The 18,678-nt window shown below is 49.6% G+C and overlaps 1 protein-coding gene across 1 annotated transcript in view; it reads left to right on the top strand.

Moving 5' to 3' along the window:
* MSH5 (mutS homolog 5) overlaps window positions 1-17,745 on the top strand; it is an 86,256-nt gene extending 68,511 nt beyond the window's left edge. The window contains exons 20-27 of the mRNA XM_029584326.1: window positions 970-1,119; window positions 1,968-2,042; window positions 2,242-2,385; window positions 9,190-9,327; window positions 9,406-9,479; window positions 14,143-14,256; window positions 15,609-15,662; window positions 17,522-17,745. Coding sequence (XP_029440186.1) covers window positions 970-1,119; window positions 1,968-2,042; window positions 2,242-2,385; window positions 9,190-9,327; window positions 9,406-9,479; window positions 14,143-14,254 — 693 coding nt within the window. The 3' untranslated portion in view covers window positions 14,255-14,256; window positions 15,609-15,662; window positions 17,522-17,745. The remainder of the gene's footprint in view (window positions 1-969; window positions 1,120-1,967; window positions 2,043-2,241; window positions 2,386-9,189; window positions 9,328-9,405; window positions 9,480-14,142; window positions 14,257-15,608; window positions 15,663-17,521) is intronic.
* Window positions 17,746-18,678: the final 933 nt, after the last annotated feature.

Genomic DNA, 18,678 nt, shown 5'->3' with positions numbered 1-18,678 from the left:
TGGGTGGTTTACAATAAAAATATTCATAATTAATACAAAAATACAAAATAAAACATCTTAAAATAAGCATGTATTAAATCACTAAAGACATGTCAAGTTCCAATAGACATACATTACATCAAAACAACACAGTTCAAGCTTCAATACTGCCTAGATTCCAATAGCTTCTTTTAACAACAACAAAAAAGCAAGAGTATGCCACAACAATATCTCAATCCAGGAGTGTTTAAACTCCCTTTTTAAAAACATATTAAAAGCTATTAAAAGCTTGACTAAAGTAAAATGTATTTATCCACTTTCTAATTTAAATGGTACTTCTTTTTTTATCTCTAATTGTAAAAGGTTCCAAAGCGTAGGACCCTGTATCATGAAAAGCCACTCACGTGGTTCATCTGTACGAATTAGTCTAAAAGAGAGTATTTCTAATAATAGCTGATTCCCTGACCTAAGAGGGCAGAGTCAGAAACCAAGCTAGGTTCAAGAGTCAGAGGGGGCAAGGAGAAGGAAGAAAAGGAGAAGGAAGGGCAGCAGCAAGAACAGGGAACTGGAACCAGGCAGGGGCAAGGCAGAAACGATAGGATAGCAGGAACAGCAGCAACTGGAACAAGTGGGAACGAGCAGCAACCAACACCTATGAAGCACAGGAGGACCTGTTGCTGAGCTGGCGTTTAGCTGGACGGCTGGCCTTTAAATATCCTGGCATGGCTGATGTCATCAGGAGGTGCTGCAGGGCCTTTAAGGAGGGGATGTGCGCGCCTAAGGAGACGGCGGCAGCAAGCAGTGGTATGGTGATGGTGTTGTCCTGCCTCGGGTGAGTCAGGAAGGGACCCTGAGGAGGAGTGGGGCTGACTGCGGCACTATATCGCAGTCGGCTAAACATTACAGAAGTATTCATTTGTTAATGCCCTGGATTTGAACACTAGCATGACCAAGTTCCCCAAGTAACCTTTGTTCTCTTACCCATCACAGGTAGGTCTCATTGTGTTTATGGCCTTGGTTGGAAGCTATGTCCCAGCCACAGAAGCCGAGATTGGGGCCATTGACGGGATCTACACCCGTATACACAGCCGGGAGTCTGTGTCCCTGGGGCTTTCCACCTTTATGATCGACCTGAACCAGGTGAGGAGAGCTCTGAGAGAGTGCATAATGAATGGGAAACCATTGGAGGTTGCTCTTAGCACATGGTGCCTATTGGTAGCACTGTGGCCTGGGGGGGATACAGCTTTGGCATTTCTGCCTGTCATGGCTTGCAGGAGTTGAGTCATATCTTCCTCTTCATCCAGCCAGACTAGTCCAGATGCATTGGCTATGCCCACCAACCAGCAGATAGAGACAGAGGCTAAAAGGTTTGTTAACATCACTCCTTATAAACTCTCGTGTTGACTTTAGCTTGCCAATATTCTCTGTCTCAAGCAAATAGTAGGCAAGCCTCCCATGCTGTGAGCTGAGGCCTGGTTAGGCAGGAGAAACAGAAATTAAGCCTTACCTAATAATTTCCTTTCCTTCTGCTACACCAGTCAAGAACATGTGGATTTAGTCCCCTCATACAGCATTGAAGACAGAGTTGTTTATTTTCTTTTTTGATGACAACATCTGTATGTATGTCATGCATGGAACCAGATATAGCCAATTCCTGTTCATATCCCAGATCAATCCAGACAGAGGTTTTTCTCCCCTACCAGCAGATGGAGATAGAAAAGAAAAGCTTTACTGACAATGATTAGGTTAGCACCAGTCAGCTTCTTCAGTCTGGCGGTTTGAATGCACAGGCTGATAGGTCCCACAATACTCTGGGACCCCACATGTGCAAAATTCAGCATGAAGCCAGTCAGCAGGGACAAACACGGCATGAAGTGCTGCTCTTCAGAAGAATGGGGAACAGGATCATGCAGGTGGGGTGCACTGCCTCCCATAAAACTGGACCTATTCTTAGCATCAGTTCACTAATATCTTTCTCTTTCTATTAGGTAGCAAATGCAGTGAACAATGCCACCAAGAGATCTCTGGTGCTGATAGATGAGTTTGGCAAAGGCACTAATACGGTACGTGAGCACACACAGCTATGTTTACACAACGTCCATCTTGGAGACAGCTTGAAATGTTTCTCATATTTACTATTGATATAACATTTATTCCTGGTGACCTCCTCAGAGAGCAGATTAACCTTTGAGCTGTTCTCTTGGGGTATAAGAGACATCCTCATAGACTGACCTGTGAGGTCTGCTCTTCCTCCTCTCCTAGGTGGATGGTCTGGCTCTGCTGGCTGCTGTGCTGAGACACTGGATCAGACAAGGGAATGAGTGCCCATATATCTTCATCTCCACCAACTTCCACAGTCTGCTGCACCTCAGACTGCTGCCCGATAGCCCTCTGCTGCAGTTCCTGGTAAGTTCCTTCCTCATATTCCCTGCTTGACAGACCCCAGTGGCATTACCTTAAAAGACCCTGCTTAAGAGTCCCACTGCAGCACTCTTAATAAAGTTACAGGAAAAATTCTTATGGCATGTCCAAGGATGCATGCATTATGCACATGCATAATGTTGTGATTTGATTGGAGCATGAAGAAAGAATGTTTTTGATTGGTGTATGCAGGTAAGCAGGCTTCTGATTGGAGTGCGAGGGGAAGCACACATTTTGATGGGAGCTTTATTTAAAGAATATGCGCCATGCTGAATCTGATCAGAAATCCATTGATCTCAGCATCCTGTCTCTGACAGTGGCCAATCCAGGTTTCAAGTACCCAGCAGCTCCCAAAGAGTCGATTCGTTCCTTGTAGCTCACTCACAGGGATAGTAGTGGCTTTTCCAAGTCTACATGAATAAAAATGAGTTCCTCTTCATCCAGTCAGACCAGTCCAGATGAATGTGTTATGCTCACCGACCAGCAGATGGTGACAAGAGATCAACAGGTATGCTGACATCACCCCTTATATGCATCCATGCTGACCTCAGCCTGCCAGTATTCTTTTTCTCCAGCAGATGGTAGGCAAGCATCCCATGCTTTGAGCTGAGACTTGGTCTAGGCCAGATGAAGAGGAAATTTGAAGAGATGTGGCAGCTTCTGGGGGTGACAGTACTCTGGGCTCGCTTCCCCAGTCAGAGCAGGCACATTTTGGTGAGATGGGGAGCGTAACGGCTCCTAGGGGGTCAGTCCTCAGGGCTGACACCCCCCCAGTCAAGTATAACCTAGATGCAGGGGGCAGCCAAGAAGCATTTGAAAGCACCTAATTTGAGGAATTCAGCTGTTGGACCCGTCCAGCTTCTTTATCTTCCCTTTGGCCTCCACTCCTCTCTTCCTCCCCTCTCTTCCCCAACCCCCCCCCAGGGATTCAGACGGCTTCCCTCTGCTCCTCAGGTGGGCATTTCTCCTTCTCCTAGGACAAGCAGGATGGTAGTCCTCACATGAGGGTGACATCATCCGATGGAGCCTAGCACGGAAAATGTTTGTCAAAGTTTCTAGAAGCTTTGACCAGCAGACTGAGCATGCCCAGCCTGCCGTTATCCACATATCCACGCGAGGTCCCCCTTCAGTCTCTTCTTTTCCGTGGTGCAGTTGCCTCATGGTCATGGAGCTCGTCTCTTTTCTTATTTTCATGATTCAAGTTTTGGATTTCTGTGTTTTCCCACGTCGGGTCCTCCTTCGCGGTCAGTGTCCCCTCGGCGTGGTAGACTTTTTCTCACTTATTTTTCCATCTTTGCGGTCGATTCCCGACTCTCGCCTCACAGTGACCACTGGTCATCAACCGCATGCTGGGTATTTTTGTGGTGTCGATCGGCTTTCGTCTGTGCCCCCAGTGCCCGCGGACCATGTCCATCACGAATCCACATGAGGTTTGTGTCCTCTGCCAGGGGGCCTCGCTCAATGTCCATGGTGCTGTCTGTGTGATTAGTCGGGCACACCTCAATAAGATGGAGAAACTTTTTGGGGGCTCCAAAATATTCTCCTTCTACTCCTGCGTTGGTTCCTTCGACACCAAGAGGTCATGGGGAGCCTTCAGACACACTTCCCGTGGCAATTCCCCTCGATAGTACCTCCAAGGATCGAGGGAACGGTGATCGATCCTTGATGGTCTCGCCACTCTCCTGGTCATCGGGACCTTCTGCTTCCTCGGTGCCAAGGAAAGACCAGGCTGAGCACTCAAGGAGGTCCCGCAAGCAAGCATCTCCACCAGTTGCTGTTAACGCACAGCAACGGTTCCGGGGCAGCATTGGCGGCTGTCGAGCCTCCACAGAAGTGACACTAGCCATCGGAGGCCCCATCCTCCAGTGCCCCTGGTAGTCCTAGGCGTTCCTCACGACACCTGTGCTGGGCACCGTGCCACCTCGGAGACCCGAGGAAGGGCTGGTGATGCCTCATCCTCCTCCCTCAGTCCTGGCCTCTCCGGACTTCCAAGAGGAGGCAGGCTCATGAGCTTTGCCTGTCACCGGGAAGAGATCACGTCGGATGCTGGGTCATCTCTATCACTCACAAAGGGTACCATCTACATTTCAGCCGACTCCCAGAGACCTCTCCCCCATGTCCATCATGGGATTCGTCCGCCCACGTGATCATTCTTCACACGGAACTCTCCACCCTCCTTGCAGCAGGCGCAGTGGAACCAGTCAGCAGGGCCGAGGGTTCTATTCAAGGTATTTCCTCATTCCAAAGAGGAATGGCGGCTTGTGCCCCATTCTCAACCTCTGGACGTTGAACAAGTTTCTCATAAGAGAAAAGTTCAAGATGGTCTCTCTGGGCACGTTGATCCCGCTTCTCAGAGGAGGAGACTGGCTTTGCTCCCTCAATCTCAAGGAGGCTTACACACACATTGTGATTATCCCCAGCCATCGTGGTGGGGAAAGCACATGACACCCTAGCAACCTCTGGCACTCCCGGCCCCATTGGGTTCGATGCCACTGATGCCTCCAGTGCTCCCGAAGCCGATGGATCCGTCCGTGCCCAGGTAATGCGGGAACCCACCGGTACCGTCAGATCCGTCTTCGATTCCACTGTTGCCCCCGAAGCCCTCTGGCTCAAGGCCCGGGTGCAAGTGGGACCTCCACTCCCCATGTCTCCGGATGTTCAAAGTGAGGGGGAAGCCCCCTATGATCCCTGGGAAGGGGAGGCATTGTTTTCCTCCACTGAAGAATCAGAAGACTTGCCTTCGGAATTCTCTCCACTGGCAGAGAGGCGGAAATCCCCTCCAGAGGATCTTTCTTTTGCTGGTTCCGTTAAGGCCATGGCAGAGTCGGTGCCTTTCCAGCTATTGACAGAACAGGATTCTTGTCACAAGATGTTGGAGATCCTGCAATTCTTTGATGCCCCTAAAGAAGTGGGTTCATGACATCTTTAAAGAGCTAGTTGTCCGACTCTGGGAACACCCCAGTTCCATTCCTCCTGTGAACCGGAAGACGGACACAGTCTACCTGGTCCAGCCCAGACCAGAGTTTGAGCGCCGTCAGCTGCCTCACCAGTCAGTGGTGGGGGAATCGGCATTAAAGAAGGCAAAGAGACTTCGGACTCATGCCTTGGCCCCCCCGGGCCGGGACACAGAGCTCTGGATGCTCTTGGACGACAGGTTTTCCAGGGCTCAATGTTGGCAGCTAGGATTGCTTGTTATGAACTCTATATGGGGCAGTACTCCAGAAATCTCTGGAAACAAGCCCAGGAGTTGGAAGAGCGCCTCCCACAATAATTTCAGGAGGACTTCCAGAAAATAGTTCAGCAGAGCCTGGACTGTGATAATCACGGTCTGCTCATCGTACGATGTGTTTGAGACAGCTATGAGAGTTGCCACTGCAGGTATTGGAGCTCATTGCATGGCTTGGCTACGTGCATCCAACCTGCGCCCTGAGATGCAGGACCATCTGGCAGACCTGCCCTGTACAGGGGAGAACCTGTTCGGGGACAAGTTTAAAGAGGCAGTTGCCCAGCTGAAGGACTATCATGAAAACCTTCAGCAGTCTTATTTATTTTATTTTATTTATTTGTTGTGTTTTGTATACCGTCATTCGGTTTTGCCATCAGAACGGTTTACATCGTTTGGTTAGTGTGTTAGTTACATAATATAACAGCGTATTTTTATTACTTTTTTTATTACATCGGTTTGCAGCTTCATGATAATTAGTGGGTTAGTTGCTATAACATGTGCTGATACACGTAGGGTGGGGTTACAAGGAGGCAATTGGGTAGGAAAGTAACTGGGATAAGTCAGACGAGTAGTTTAGTGACACAGGCTTTCAGGTTTATATATAGATGAGATGCTGATGGATAAGCGTTAAGGGTTAGTTAAAAAATCACTGTTGTCAACCAACTCTTCAAACTCTCAGCCCTCAAGCAAAAAGCCTCTGAGGCAATATCCTAGATGGCCCTTTTACCGGCCGCGCAAATACTACCTGCCGGCCTCTAGGTCAAGGCCTCAGTAGGCACCGGCAAGATCGAGGGCATGACAACCTTGTGCGCCCCATCCAACTCTGGCACCGCCGTAAAATTCCATCACGGGATTTTGACTGGTGGCCAGGGGATTTGAGCCAGCCAACCCTACCCCAGGGCACTGACTCCCCAGTGGGGGACTACCTACAGCTATTTGCAGAACGATGGATGTCAGTTACCTCTGACCACTGGGTCCTATCCCTCGTGAGGCAGGGGTACAGATTGCATTTCCAATGACCTCCACCCCGTTCCCCCCGTGTCCCCAGTGGGGAGATGTAGAGAATCAGCAGATAGTCCGCGTAGAGTTCTCCGTCCTCTTAATGGCTCGTGCGGACGAACCAGACCCATCAGGCCAATGGGGGGGACGGGTTCTACTCCCTGTATTTCCTTGATTCCCAAGAATTCTGGACCTGAGGGTGTTAAACCGATTTCTTGTCAGAGAAAAGTTCAAGATGGTCTCGTTGGGCACTTTGATCCCCCTCCTCAAAGCTGGGGAATGGCTCTGCTCCCTCGATCTCAGATGCATACGCCCATATCCCCATTTCTCCAGTGGATCAGAGGTATCTAATGTTCCTGGTAGAGGAAGAACACTACCAGTACTGCGTACTGCCTTTCGGCCTCACGTCAATGCCCCTTGTCTTCACCAAGTGCCTGGAGGTATCTTCAGAGGCAACGAGTACATGTCTTCCCTTACCTCGATGATTGGCTTATCAAGAGCGACTCCAGGCAGGGAGCACTGCGTTCCCTACAGTCCACCATATGCGCCTTGGAAAATCTGGGATTTCTGATCAACTATCCGAAATCACATCTCCAGCTATCACTGCAACTGGACTTCATTGGGGTCAGACTGGACACTGTCCAGAAGAAGGCTTTTCTGCCTCGAGGCAAGGCAGAGACCCTTGCTGCCCTTGTTCAAGTAGACTCCGAATGCTACCATGTCTCGGCTCACCAGTTTCTGAGGCTTCTGGGACATATGGCGGCGATGATGCATGTCACTCCACTCGGCTTCACATGCGCAGAGCACAGTGGACTTTATGTTCCCAGTGGTGTCAAGCCACCTAGGATCTTCAGGCTCGGGTCCTGATCACCACTCCCCTCTGGCATCCTCCTATCCAATCTGGAGCAAATGATGCCCTTCTGGAGCCCATAGCCCCAGATCGTCCTCACCACAGATGCGTCTCACATGGATTGGGGGGCACATGTTGCACATCTTCACACTCAGGGTCTTTGGACCCTGCAGGAGAAGTATTCCCAGATAAATGTCCTAGTGTTACGGGCAATCCATTACGCCCTGAAGGCATTCAGGAAGCACCTATGCAACAAGGTGGTCCTGGTTCAAATCGACAATCAGGTGGCGATGTGGTATCTGAACAAACAGGAAGGGATGGGGGTCGTACCTCCTTTGCCAAGAGGCAAGGCCGTCCAAATCTGGTCATGGGCCCTCGAGAACGGCATCTTCCTTCGGGCCGTGTATCTGCCCAGGACATACAACGTCTTGGCAGACTCTTTTGAGTTGGGCCTTCCAACCCCACACGTGGTCCCTGAATCAAAAGTTAGTGAACTGCATCTTTTGCCTATGGGGGACCCCGGACATAGATTTGTTCGCTTCCCCAGAGAACAAGAAGGTGGATTGATTCTGCTCATTAGGACAGGTAGACAGGGGATTGGTGTCTGATGCCTTCTCACGTCATTGGGGCACCGGTCTGCTGTATGCTTATCCTCCCCTTCCATTAATCTCGAAAACGCTCCAACAGGACCGAGGCACCCTGATCCTGTTTGCACCCTTTTGGCCTCACCAGGTCTGGTTCCCTCTTCTATGGGAGCTGGCCTCACGCCCCCCTGATCCAGCTGGGGACTGCTCCAGACCTGATCTCTGAAGACCAGGATAGGCTTCGCCTTCCCAACCTCCAAGCCCCGTCTCTCACGGCTTGGATGTTGACCAGGTGACCATACAGGTCTCTCGGAAGGCGTGTCTTGGGTCTTCTTGGAGTCCAGGAAACCTTCCATGAGGAAATCCTACAACCTAAAGGGAAGAGGTTTTCAGCTTGATGTGTTGGGTGCGGTCTAGATCCCTTTTCTTGTTCTCCACCACAGCTTTTAGACTGCCTATTGCACCTCTCCAGGTCAGGCTTGCAAGCCACTTCGTTGAGGGTTCACCTTAGTGCCATCGGAGCATACCACCAGGGGAAAGATGGTGCTTCCTTTTCCACCCATCCGCTATTGGAATGGTTCATGCAAGGCTTGTTGCAACTTAAGCCTTCTACTCGGCCCCCAGCAGTCTCCTGGGACCTCAATGTAGTCCTGTCCCAGCTCATGAAGGCTCCATTTGAGCCCCTTCGGTCTTGCGATTTGAAGTACCTGTCCTGGAAGGTCATATTCTTGTTGGCGATTATTTCAGCATGCAGGGCCAGTGAGCTGCAGGCTCTGGTGTCGTACCACCCTTATACAATGTTTTGTCATGATAAGGTGGTCTTGCATACGCATCCAAAGTTCCTTCCGAAGCGGTGGAACCCGTCCCCCTCCACATGCTCAGTTTGTCCATCAAAGTTTCTAGAAATTTTGACAAAGGTTTTCCATGCCAGGCTCCATCTGATGATGTCACCCATGTGTAAGACTAACATCCTGCTGTCCTTGGAGAACACCTGTTATAGGTAAGCAACTCTGCTTTCCTGCACACTTCAATAAAAAAAATCACTAGTTGTTGGTTCCATGAAAGAACTTACTAGGGTGGGCCCGTGTGAAAACACTACCTTTCATCATTCTCTCCCATTCTCCTCCCAGACCCTGGAAACCTGTCAGGATGGAGATGAGCTGGTATTCTTCTACCGCCTGAAAGAGGGCATAGCCACAATCAGCCATGCTGCTAATATTGCTGCTTTGGCTGGCCTACCCCCAAAAATCATCAGGAGAGGCATTGACGTAAGTGACAGGAGGGAGATAGTGACCTCAGGCTTCCGCCCTTGCAGCTCCTGATGTTGTCTTCCTTTTTCTTCTTAGGTGTCAGAGCTATTCCGAAGTGGGAAGCCCATCCGGCGCCCATACCCTCTGTCTGTGGAAGACCAGTTGGAGCGGTAAGTTGGGCATTTATGGCATGACACCAACCAGTTAGAGTCTTCAAAAAAAAATTCATGGACTGTCATGAAGCACCTAGCTGTAATATATAAAGGGAGTTCTCCCTGGATAAGCAGGAAAGTCAGTCCCATATCTGGTGTGACATCACTGAGGACGGAGGTGTTCTTTGCTTCATTGAGCATGTGTTGTATGCTGCAGCAATCTCCACACCATGCATGTGAGGTCTCCACAGACTTTTCAGGATGTACCATGCGGTACTCTAACCACTTGTGATGTTCCTTCAGGATATGCAGGATTTTTGTCTCTGATACTGGCATCTCTGCCTCTTTATCTTCTGCTGCTGAAATTGGCCAGGTTAATTTGACAGAGTTGGTTCCTGAACATACCCTGATCAGTCCAGAGAAGTGGGTTGTGTATCCCTACCAGCAGGTGGAGGCCTCTGACAGTAAAATATTAATCTCAATGGGTACTCTAAATCACAGACATGAAAAACAAAAACCCTAAATTATTCATATAGACACACAGTCATTGTGAATAACTTATGAATGGAGATAAAGACTTCAGATACCAAATTTAAAAGGCATAATCATCAGTCAGAAAACCTGTTCATAAATTTATTCTTTGTGCTTTAAAGTGCCTTTTCCACCAAATGGAAAGCCTAGAGCTTTTAAATTTGGCAGCAGAAGCCTTTTCCTCCATTCATTGTTATTGACAATGACATGTATTAAATGACATGTACATGAATAATTTAGGATGCTTTTTTTTTCTCATGTCAGTAAAATATTAATACACCAAATGTTGGTAGTGACCAAGTGGAGACCAACCTGAAATATCCCTTTAAAAAATTGTATATTTTTTAAGAACTTTTTTTTTAATGTTTTATTTTTATCTATAATGGAGTGGTAATACTCATATCATAACACTGCAATTATGCAGAAAGGAATCACCACCATATTTCTGGCGTCCTTTAGCCAATCATTGTACTGCCACCCCATAACATACCAATTTGTATTTTATTTTTCAATTTCACCAAATAGATTATAAAAACTTTTTATAAAAATTCTTATATGTATGATATATTTGAGAGATATATATCTCAAATATATCTGTTTTCCTAGGACAAGCAGGATGTGGTAGTCCTCACAAATGAGTGACATTATCAGTGGAGCCCAGCATGGAAAACTTCTGTCAAAGTTTCTAGAACTTTGATTGGCACACTGAGCATGCCACTATCCATGTATCCATGCGGGGTCCCCCTTCAGTCTTTTTTTTTTTTTTTCCATGACGTAATTGCCTCGTGGTTCTGGAGCTCCGTGCTTTGTTTTTTTCTCAAAAAGTGTTCCCGGTCGTTTTTTTTGTTTTGTTTTGTTTTTACTTTTCCTGAGCCAGGTCTCTCTTCTCCGGTCTGTGCCGTCCAGCGGCGTGGTAGGTGCTGTTATTTTCCCCTTCGTTGCGGTCAATTCCCAGTGTGTTGCCGGTCAGTGGCTGCCAGCCATCAACTGCTCGCTGGCTGTTTCTCATGGCGTCCGGTTTTCAATGGTGCCCCCAGTGCCCGCAGCCCATGTCTATTACTGATCCGCACAAGGTCTGTATCCTCTGCCTGGGGGTATCGCAGGATGTCTGTAGGTGCCATCTTGTGTGATCAGATGGCCCCTAAGGGCCTTTGTGCCCGGCTGGATAAGATGGAAGAGCTTTTTGCACTCAAAGTCTGATCCATCCAATCCGGTGTCGGGGGTGTCAACTCCTATTTATTTTATTTTATTTATTTATTTATGAACTTTTATTATACCGATATTCGTGGTTCACATCATACCGGTTTACAATCAACTCAAAGAGGTGGGAAAAAAGAATTACATATAACAGGGAAGGGGAGCAGAGAAGGAAAGGGGAGAGCAGAGGGCAGGGTGAAAGCAAGCGCGCAGGGAGCGTGAATAACAGCAGTAGGAGAGAGAGGGAGAAATGGATAGGAACTGTGAATATAGTATTAACATAGTCTTAACATTTCAATAGGTTATATAATAAGCATTTCCATAAGATGCATCATTGTTGGCGGGAGATATGACAAGATACATCATTGTTGGCGGGAGATAAGACAAGATGCAGTAGGATGCGTATACAACGGCTCACCTAGAGGCCAAGGTGAGCCGTTGTATACGCCATCCCTTTCCACTCCCCCAGCAGGCCCATCTTGAGAGAGAGAAACCAGAGATAGACCGTCTCCGATGTCGCATTCCAAGATGTCAGAATCTTCAGCGACCTCGGTGCTGGGAAAAGACCAAGCCAAGCACCACCGCAAACACCGTCACTGGTCCACGCATAGCTCTGGAGCCAGTGCGGCATCGGCGGCCGCCCTGCTGCCACTGAAGCGACCCTGTTGGGAAGAGGCATCGTTCTTTATCAGATCCGGAAGTCCCAGGCGTTCCCTCACTGATAATGGTGCCAGGCACTGAGCCTCCTCGGGGCTCCGAGGAAGCTGTGGTGACGCCTCTTCCTCCTCCTCCTCCTTCCGTTCTCCCTTCACCGGACTTTCAGGAGGAGTTGGCCCGCAGGGTTAAGATGGCGGTGCTCCGAACCCTGCAGGGTATTGAACCGCCATCAGCACCGGTCCCCATGGCGGTGCCGGAGCCTGCACCATCTCTTTTGGCACCCCTGCTAGAGTCTGGACGCCCTTTTAGACGTCCTTCTGACGCAGCCGGTGCTGGGAGGACCATTGGTTCCTCAGTAGCCTCTGATGCCTCCCTCTGGAGTGATACCCATTATTGGATCCTCTGAGGAGGAAGACTTGCCGCAGCCGTCGGTGCCTATGGGACCACTGGGCCCATTGCCGGAGTTTTCCGGCCCCATTCCCAGGCTGTCGGTGCCTTTAATACCCTCAGCACCATTGATGCCCCCAGTGCCCAAATCGAGAGGCCTGGGCAGAGACCATCCTCGCTGGCCCCCAAGGGACCTTAGCAAGGAAGAGGCCCCATATGACCCTTGGGGGGATGATGCCTCGGAGTCTTCTTCAGAGGACTCTGAAGATATTCTTTCAGAGCCTTCTCCTCCGGATGAGAGACATAGATCTCCCCCGGAGAATCTTTTCTTTGTGGGCTTTGTCCAGGCCATGGATGAAGCCATTCCATTCCAGCTCCTCACAGAAGAGGATGCCAGTCACATCCGTCACAAAATGCTGGAGGTCCTCCAGTTTGTAGATTATTTATTTTTCTATACAGACATTTGATTTGACATATCACATCGGTTTACATACAACATGATGTCTAAATGAAATTTAGATGCTCCAAAGGAAATAGCTGTGCCAGTCCATGATATTTTTAAGGAACATCTCAGGATTTGGGAGTAACCTGTGTCCATCATTTCGGTCAATCAGAAGGCAGATGCCATCTACCTGGTCCAACGGGCATTGGGTTTTGAGAGGCGCCATCTTCCACACCAGTTGGTTGTGATGGAGTCCGCCCTTAAAAAGGCCAAGCGCTCTAGCACCCATGCCTCTGCCCCTCCAGCGAGAGAGCACAAGGCATTGTATGCCCTGGGTAGGAAGGTGTTTCAGGGCGCTAAGCTCATCACCCGTATCGTCTTCTGCCAACTATGTATGACCCAATGTAGCCGGAGGTCCAAGAAAAGCTGGCAGATCTACCCTGTACGGGTCAGAATCTCTTCAGGCATAAGGTCAGGGACACAGTGGCTCAATTGAAGGACCACCATGAGACCCTGCAACACCTGTCGGCAGTGCTTTCGACCCGCCATCCTCGGTCAAGAAATCCTCGAGGCAAAGCTCGAGAAAATGTTTCTTTTGCCAGAGGAAATATTATCCTCCTGCCTCGCGGGCCCGCACTCCCCTCGCTGGTTCCAGAGGTCATTCCCGTCAGCAACGGGTTCCCAGGCCTCAGCCCACCCCCCCCCCCCAGCAGAGCCCCGCCATGGGGTTTTGATTGGGAGCGAGGGAGCGTGAGCCATATTGCCGTACCCTGGTCGGAGGCAGGCTATGTCAATTTGCACACCGCTGGCTCCACATTACATCGGACCAGTGGGTTCTCAGCATCATTCACAGAGGGTACTGGCTAAATTTCAGGGACATCCCTGCGGACTCTTCCCCACATCCATCGTGGGCTTCATTTGCTCCTCAGGAAATACTTCTGACAGAGCTCTCCACCCTTCTAACGGCTGAAGCAGTGGAACCCTTCCCCCTCCACATGCGGGGCAGGGGGTTCTACTCTCGGTATTTCCTGATACCAAAGAGAACTGGAAGCTTACGTCCTATGCTGGACCTGAGAGCCTTGAACAAATTCCTACCCCTCTTTTTTTTAATTTACTACCTTGCCTCATTCTATAATCCACCTATCACAGCGACAGTCTTTAATAGGAGGTCATGGGCTGTGGCTCGCTTTGGAACCTGGTACATTTGCATCCTGAATCTCACTCATAAATGTCACTGCTTTGCGATGGCTAAGATCTCCCAACCCTCCAGAGGCTGGGGGTGCTCCCTCTGGAGAAGCCCAGACCCCGCAGGCCTGAAGACCTGACTCTCTCACCCTCTGCACCCAATGGGATCAATGTACTGTGACGTGCTCCGAGAATACTAAACAGACAACAATGAATCATAGTGGGGTCTCAGCCCAAGCTAGTCAAGTAATGAGGCACTGCTGCTGTTGCTTGTTTTTGTAGGTGTAGGACTCTGGTGGACAAGTTCCTGGTCTTGGATCTGGAGAATCCCAGCCTAGACTTGCAGAACTTCATCAGCCAGGATGTGCTACCCTCTGCCGCCTCCATCATGTGACTGTAAGTGACCAGCCTGAGCAGCACATGCCCACTGTTTCTGACTCATTTCCTAATCATCACCAGAGGACATTGAAGACTGCTTGAGTCAGGCCTAGTTTTTCCCCATTGTGTCTATGAACCTTTACTGACTTCCTTGAGAAGCAGGAAACTACAGATCAATAGATTCAGTGTGGGTAAAACAGGACTGGTTCAGTCTGTCCCTTACAGATTCAGCTAACTTTATTGGCATGACAATTTTACATGTGTTGTCAAAGTAATATAAAGAATAATTATAATAAAAGAGTAAAAAAAAGGGAGAATCACTAGAGCTTGCCAGCCCTTATGTCTCTCCCCCTCTCCAAATCCCAGCACATTTTATTTTATAGTACTTATGAATCCCTTCACTGATTAAAAGAAATCCCCAAAGTAATGTACAGCAATAATACATATCACAATATAAAATGCATCACATATCAAAAACAAACAAAATGCAACTAATAAAACAATTGCAAAATAATAATAATAAAAGAAAACGGGACCCATACATCACCCATCATTCTCCTGTCCGCCTATTGCAACAAGCTGTTAGAAAATTAGGTCAAAAACCATGTTCCCTGTACGTACCCAGATCAGTCCAGACTCCTGGGTTTTGCCTCCCTTCCAGCAGATGGAGACAGAGAAAGTTTTACTGACACTGTCACTTAACCTGGTGTGCCACCTGCAGTCCCTCAGTATTTCTCTGTCTCCAGCAGATGGAAGGTGGTGCCAATCCCGCAGTCTGAGGAGAATTAAAAAAAAAAGATTTTAGAAGTAGTTTAAGATTATTACTTAGCCCTCCCTGAAGGTCGATAGGTCCTGGTGGGGGCCGTCCTTTCATGTAAAGGAGCAGACGAGAGGGCGAGGTTGGAAACCCCTGGGTCTGTCCAGAACCTTGACCCGCTAACTGGTGGGGCCAGTTCCCTCTCCTCCCTTCTACAGCTGGACAGCCAGAACCTGCAGCCACAAAAGAGAAGTCTTTTCTATAAAGTTTAAAAAGAAAAAAAGGCCTCACAGTTTCTTTGCTTTTTGTGGTGCTGGTCGGGTGCTTTGGCCAGGTTTCGCAGCGTTCCGATTCGGGGGCGTCGAGTGCGCTTAAGGTCTGGTTTTTGGCGGCGTTGGCGCGTGCGAGCTCGTGCAGCGGTTGTAAAAAAAAAAAAAAGACTAAGTAATTCCTCAACCATGCAGCTCAGCGGGCAGTGCATGGCATGTGGGGGAGACACACCTGCGCCTTTCTCTTGCAGGCACTTGCTCCCGCTGCATCTCCGGGGGACATATCATGACGCTGCCCCCTTGGGGGTCTTTGCCTAGCTCACTTTCTCTTCTTCTCTCTCTAGTGTGCCATGAATGGAGATGGAAAGCCTGGAGGAGGTGGAGAGTATGACGTGCAGGTAAAGGTGGATTTGAACTTTGAAAGTGCTGCTGAAAAACTATTTACCAGCAGGCCGCTACAGTAAGGACGCGGTAGAAAAAGTGCGGCAGTGCCGGGCGCCCGCTCGTTTGCCGCGCGCACACTTCGGATCACCTACCGCTTGATACAGTATTTAAATGGCATGCAAATGCAAGCCGCGTCCAAAGCGCGTCCAACGCACGTCCATGAAGCGCAATCCATTTTACTGTATAGAGCGCTATACAGCGCCTATACAGTATCCTGGGTGCGCTGGTATCTGTCGTTTCAAATGACAGGTACCAGGAAGTGGATCCCAACTTTAAGCAAAAGACAAGGATCAGAGAGGTATCAGCCGGCCATTAACAGCAAGGGTCATGATTTAGCAAGACAATTCCCCTAGGGGAAAAAATACAATCAAATCAGACCAAAAGAAAAACGTATTAGGAAGGACCTGTTGTTTCCAAGCATAACCTAAACTCTTGCCTGCCCAACCTAAAATCCAACGCACCGGGAAAGCCGCTCTTCAGATCGCGACTAATCCCATCACTGGAAGGACGAAAGATTTTTTTTAAGCGTCCCAGTTCCTCTCTCCGCTATGTCAATGCATTCTCCTTTCCACTGCAATGCGAACAGTATTCTGAAAAATAACTTTCAAACCCAGGGTGGTGGAGCATTGTTGTGCTTGATAAAACCTGCACTCAACAGGATCGGGCAAACTTTCCCCCAGCCCCCGCTCACCTGCCCTGGCCGTGTCCATGGGTGCCGGTCTCCGGAGCAGCCCCAGTCCTCTCTCCCCTCCTCCCGGGGGGCAGCCGGCAGCGAGAGCGGCTTCAGCAGCCCGGGTGCTCCCCATGTGAGGCGGCTTCCAGCAGCCTTCGCTGGCGATGGTGAATGAGCGCACGCCATGACCTCGGACGTCCAGCCGGGCGCTCAGGTCACGGCGTGCGCTCATGCACCCTCGCCGGCGGGGGCTGCTGGAAGCCGCCTCGCATGGGGAGTGCCCGATCCGCCCCGGGCTGCTGAAGCCGCTCTCGCTGCCGGCTGCCCCCGGGAGGAGGGGAGAGAGGACTGGGGCTGCTCCGGAGACCGGCACCCATGGACGCGGCCAGGGCAGGTGAGCGGGGGCTGGGGGAAAGTTTGCCCGATCCTGTTGAGTGCAGGTTTTATCAAGCACAACAATGCTCCACCACCCTGGGTTTGAAAGTTATTTTTCAGAATACTGTTCGCATTGCTCACCTGCTCCAGAGCTGTCAGCGCGCCCGCACGGGAGACCGGCATCCATGGACGCGACCAGGGCAGGTGAGCGGGGGCTGGGGGAAAGTTTGCCCAATCCTGGCTCCTCTAAAGGTCTTGTCCCAGGGGATGAGGGGGTCGTTTGCCCGTGAAATTTCGTCTCTCTGACCTGACGCTCCACACTAACGCAGGGGTAAAGGTAGGCAGTAAATTAGCAGGTTAAACACGCGGCAAAACTGCAGGTTAAAAAGGCGATAATCGGGGCGCATGTTACTGTATGGGAGGGAATAGCTAATCCGATCGTTTACATCTCATATACATGCCGCGGGCGGAAAGGGTTACCCGTTGATTTAAAGAAGCGGTAAGGATGGGTTAAAAGGGATAGTGAATCGCGGGTTGGACTTACGCGGCCAAATTGTGGGTACAAAGCGGGTTAGAAGCAGGGTAACCGCGGCCGCGCTTTACTGTATCGGCCTGCAGGTTAGGTGCAGTGCATCCTTGCCATTACCAGTGCTGTAGGCAGGGACAGACCAGATACCGGGGTGGATCCAGCCCTAGGCTTGTAGATGCTGCAGGAGTGGAAATTGGCTTCAGTGAATCTAATGCTGGGGATCTCTGATTTTATAGGAGGGATTTGGTTGGACAAATGGTGTGGCGTTACAGCTACTTGAGCGCTATGGCAGTCGACTGGTATCAGGTGCAGACACTGTTGGCTCTTCCCTGGCTGCTGCTGACCTGCCTCTTCTTCTCTTACCTGGAAGAGGGATTTGATTACAGATGTCCAGTTTTGGCTTCCAGGTAGTAGCAGCAGTCTAAGTTCTTCACTGTGAATAAATGTTAAAAAGAACCTACATTTTTTGTGTGTTGTGTTGTCTTTCTCTTTGTTTGGACGGTTTATAGTTGTCCTAAATAACGATCATATAAAAATCTTCATTTGAGCATCCACAAGGAAACGTTACATAAAGCTACTTCTCTTAGAAGCTATAGCACTTCTGGACCTGATCATAGCGAGAGTGCATTTCTCACAAACATTACGAAGGAAATAGCTGCACTTCCTTGATTTCCTATATGCTTTCATGGTAACTCAATGTATGAATCCTGCCATGTGGAAAGACTCAGATTCAACACCTGAGTGTGAGGGCTGGGGAACAGAATTCACACATGGTGGGGGGGGGTAGACAGGGAAGAGGAAGTCAGTGGTGGGATTCAGGGTTCTGGACGCAGCCCTGGTGCACAGCCCCTGGCCATAATTGCCAGACAATGTATTGGGGGTGGGAAGGGGGGTAGACAGGGAACAGGAAGTCAGTGGTGGGATTCAGGGTTCTGGACGCAGCCCTGGTGCACGGCCCCTGGCCCAGGACTCTGGCTATAATTGCCAGACAATGTATTGGGGTGGGAAGAGTTTAAAAAAAAAAAACTAAGCTGAAGACCCAAAGGCGGAACAAGAAAACCTGCTGAGTGTAAAAGAGTTTTGTAACCTTTGCCGCATGTTTTGATTTCTTTTAGTCTGCATCCTCCCCGTCTCTTCTGGGGTGAGGAAAGGAAGATGTAATAACTCCTGTCCATCCCAACAGGGACAAAGGCTGCCGTCTACTCCTGCCTCCCGTACCTGCACCTCTGGGAGAGGGGAGACTCCTAGCAGTACTCAGTTTAGGGTGAAAACACTGCTGGCAAGAACTGGTCATGTAAATATGCTACGACTCTCTTGCTAGAATTTCCTCGTCCTCAGCTAAGTTGTGATTTCTGTATGGCGAGTTATTGTCAAAGACTCCTTCCCTCTGCAA

The sequence above is a fragment of the Rhinatrema bivittatum genome, chromosome 19 (genome assembly GCF_901001135.1).
Source record: "Rhinatrema bivittatum chromosome 19, aRhiBiv1.1, whole genome shotgun sequence".
In the NCBI taxonomy this organism is placed as follows: domain Eukaryota; kingdom Metazoa; phylum Chordata; class Amphibia; order Gymnophiona; family Rhinatrematidae; genus Rhinatrema; species Rhinatrema bivittatum.
The sequence above is the reverse complement of the archived record's forward strand: the minus strand, read 5'-3'. Positions and strand labels throughout refer to the sequence as shown.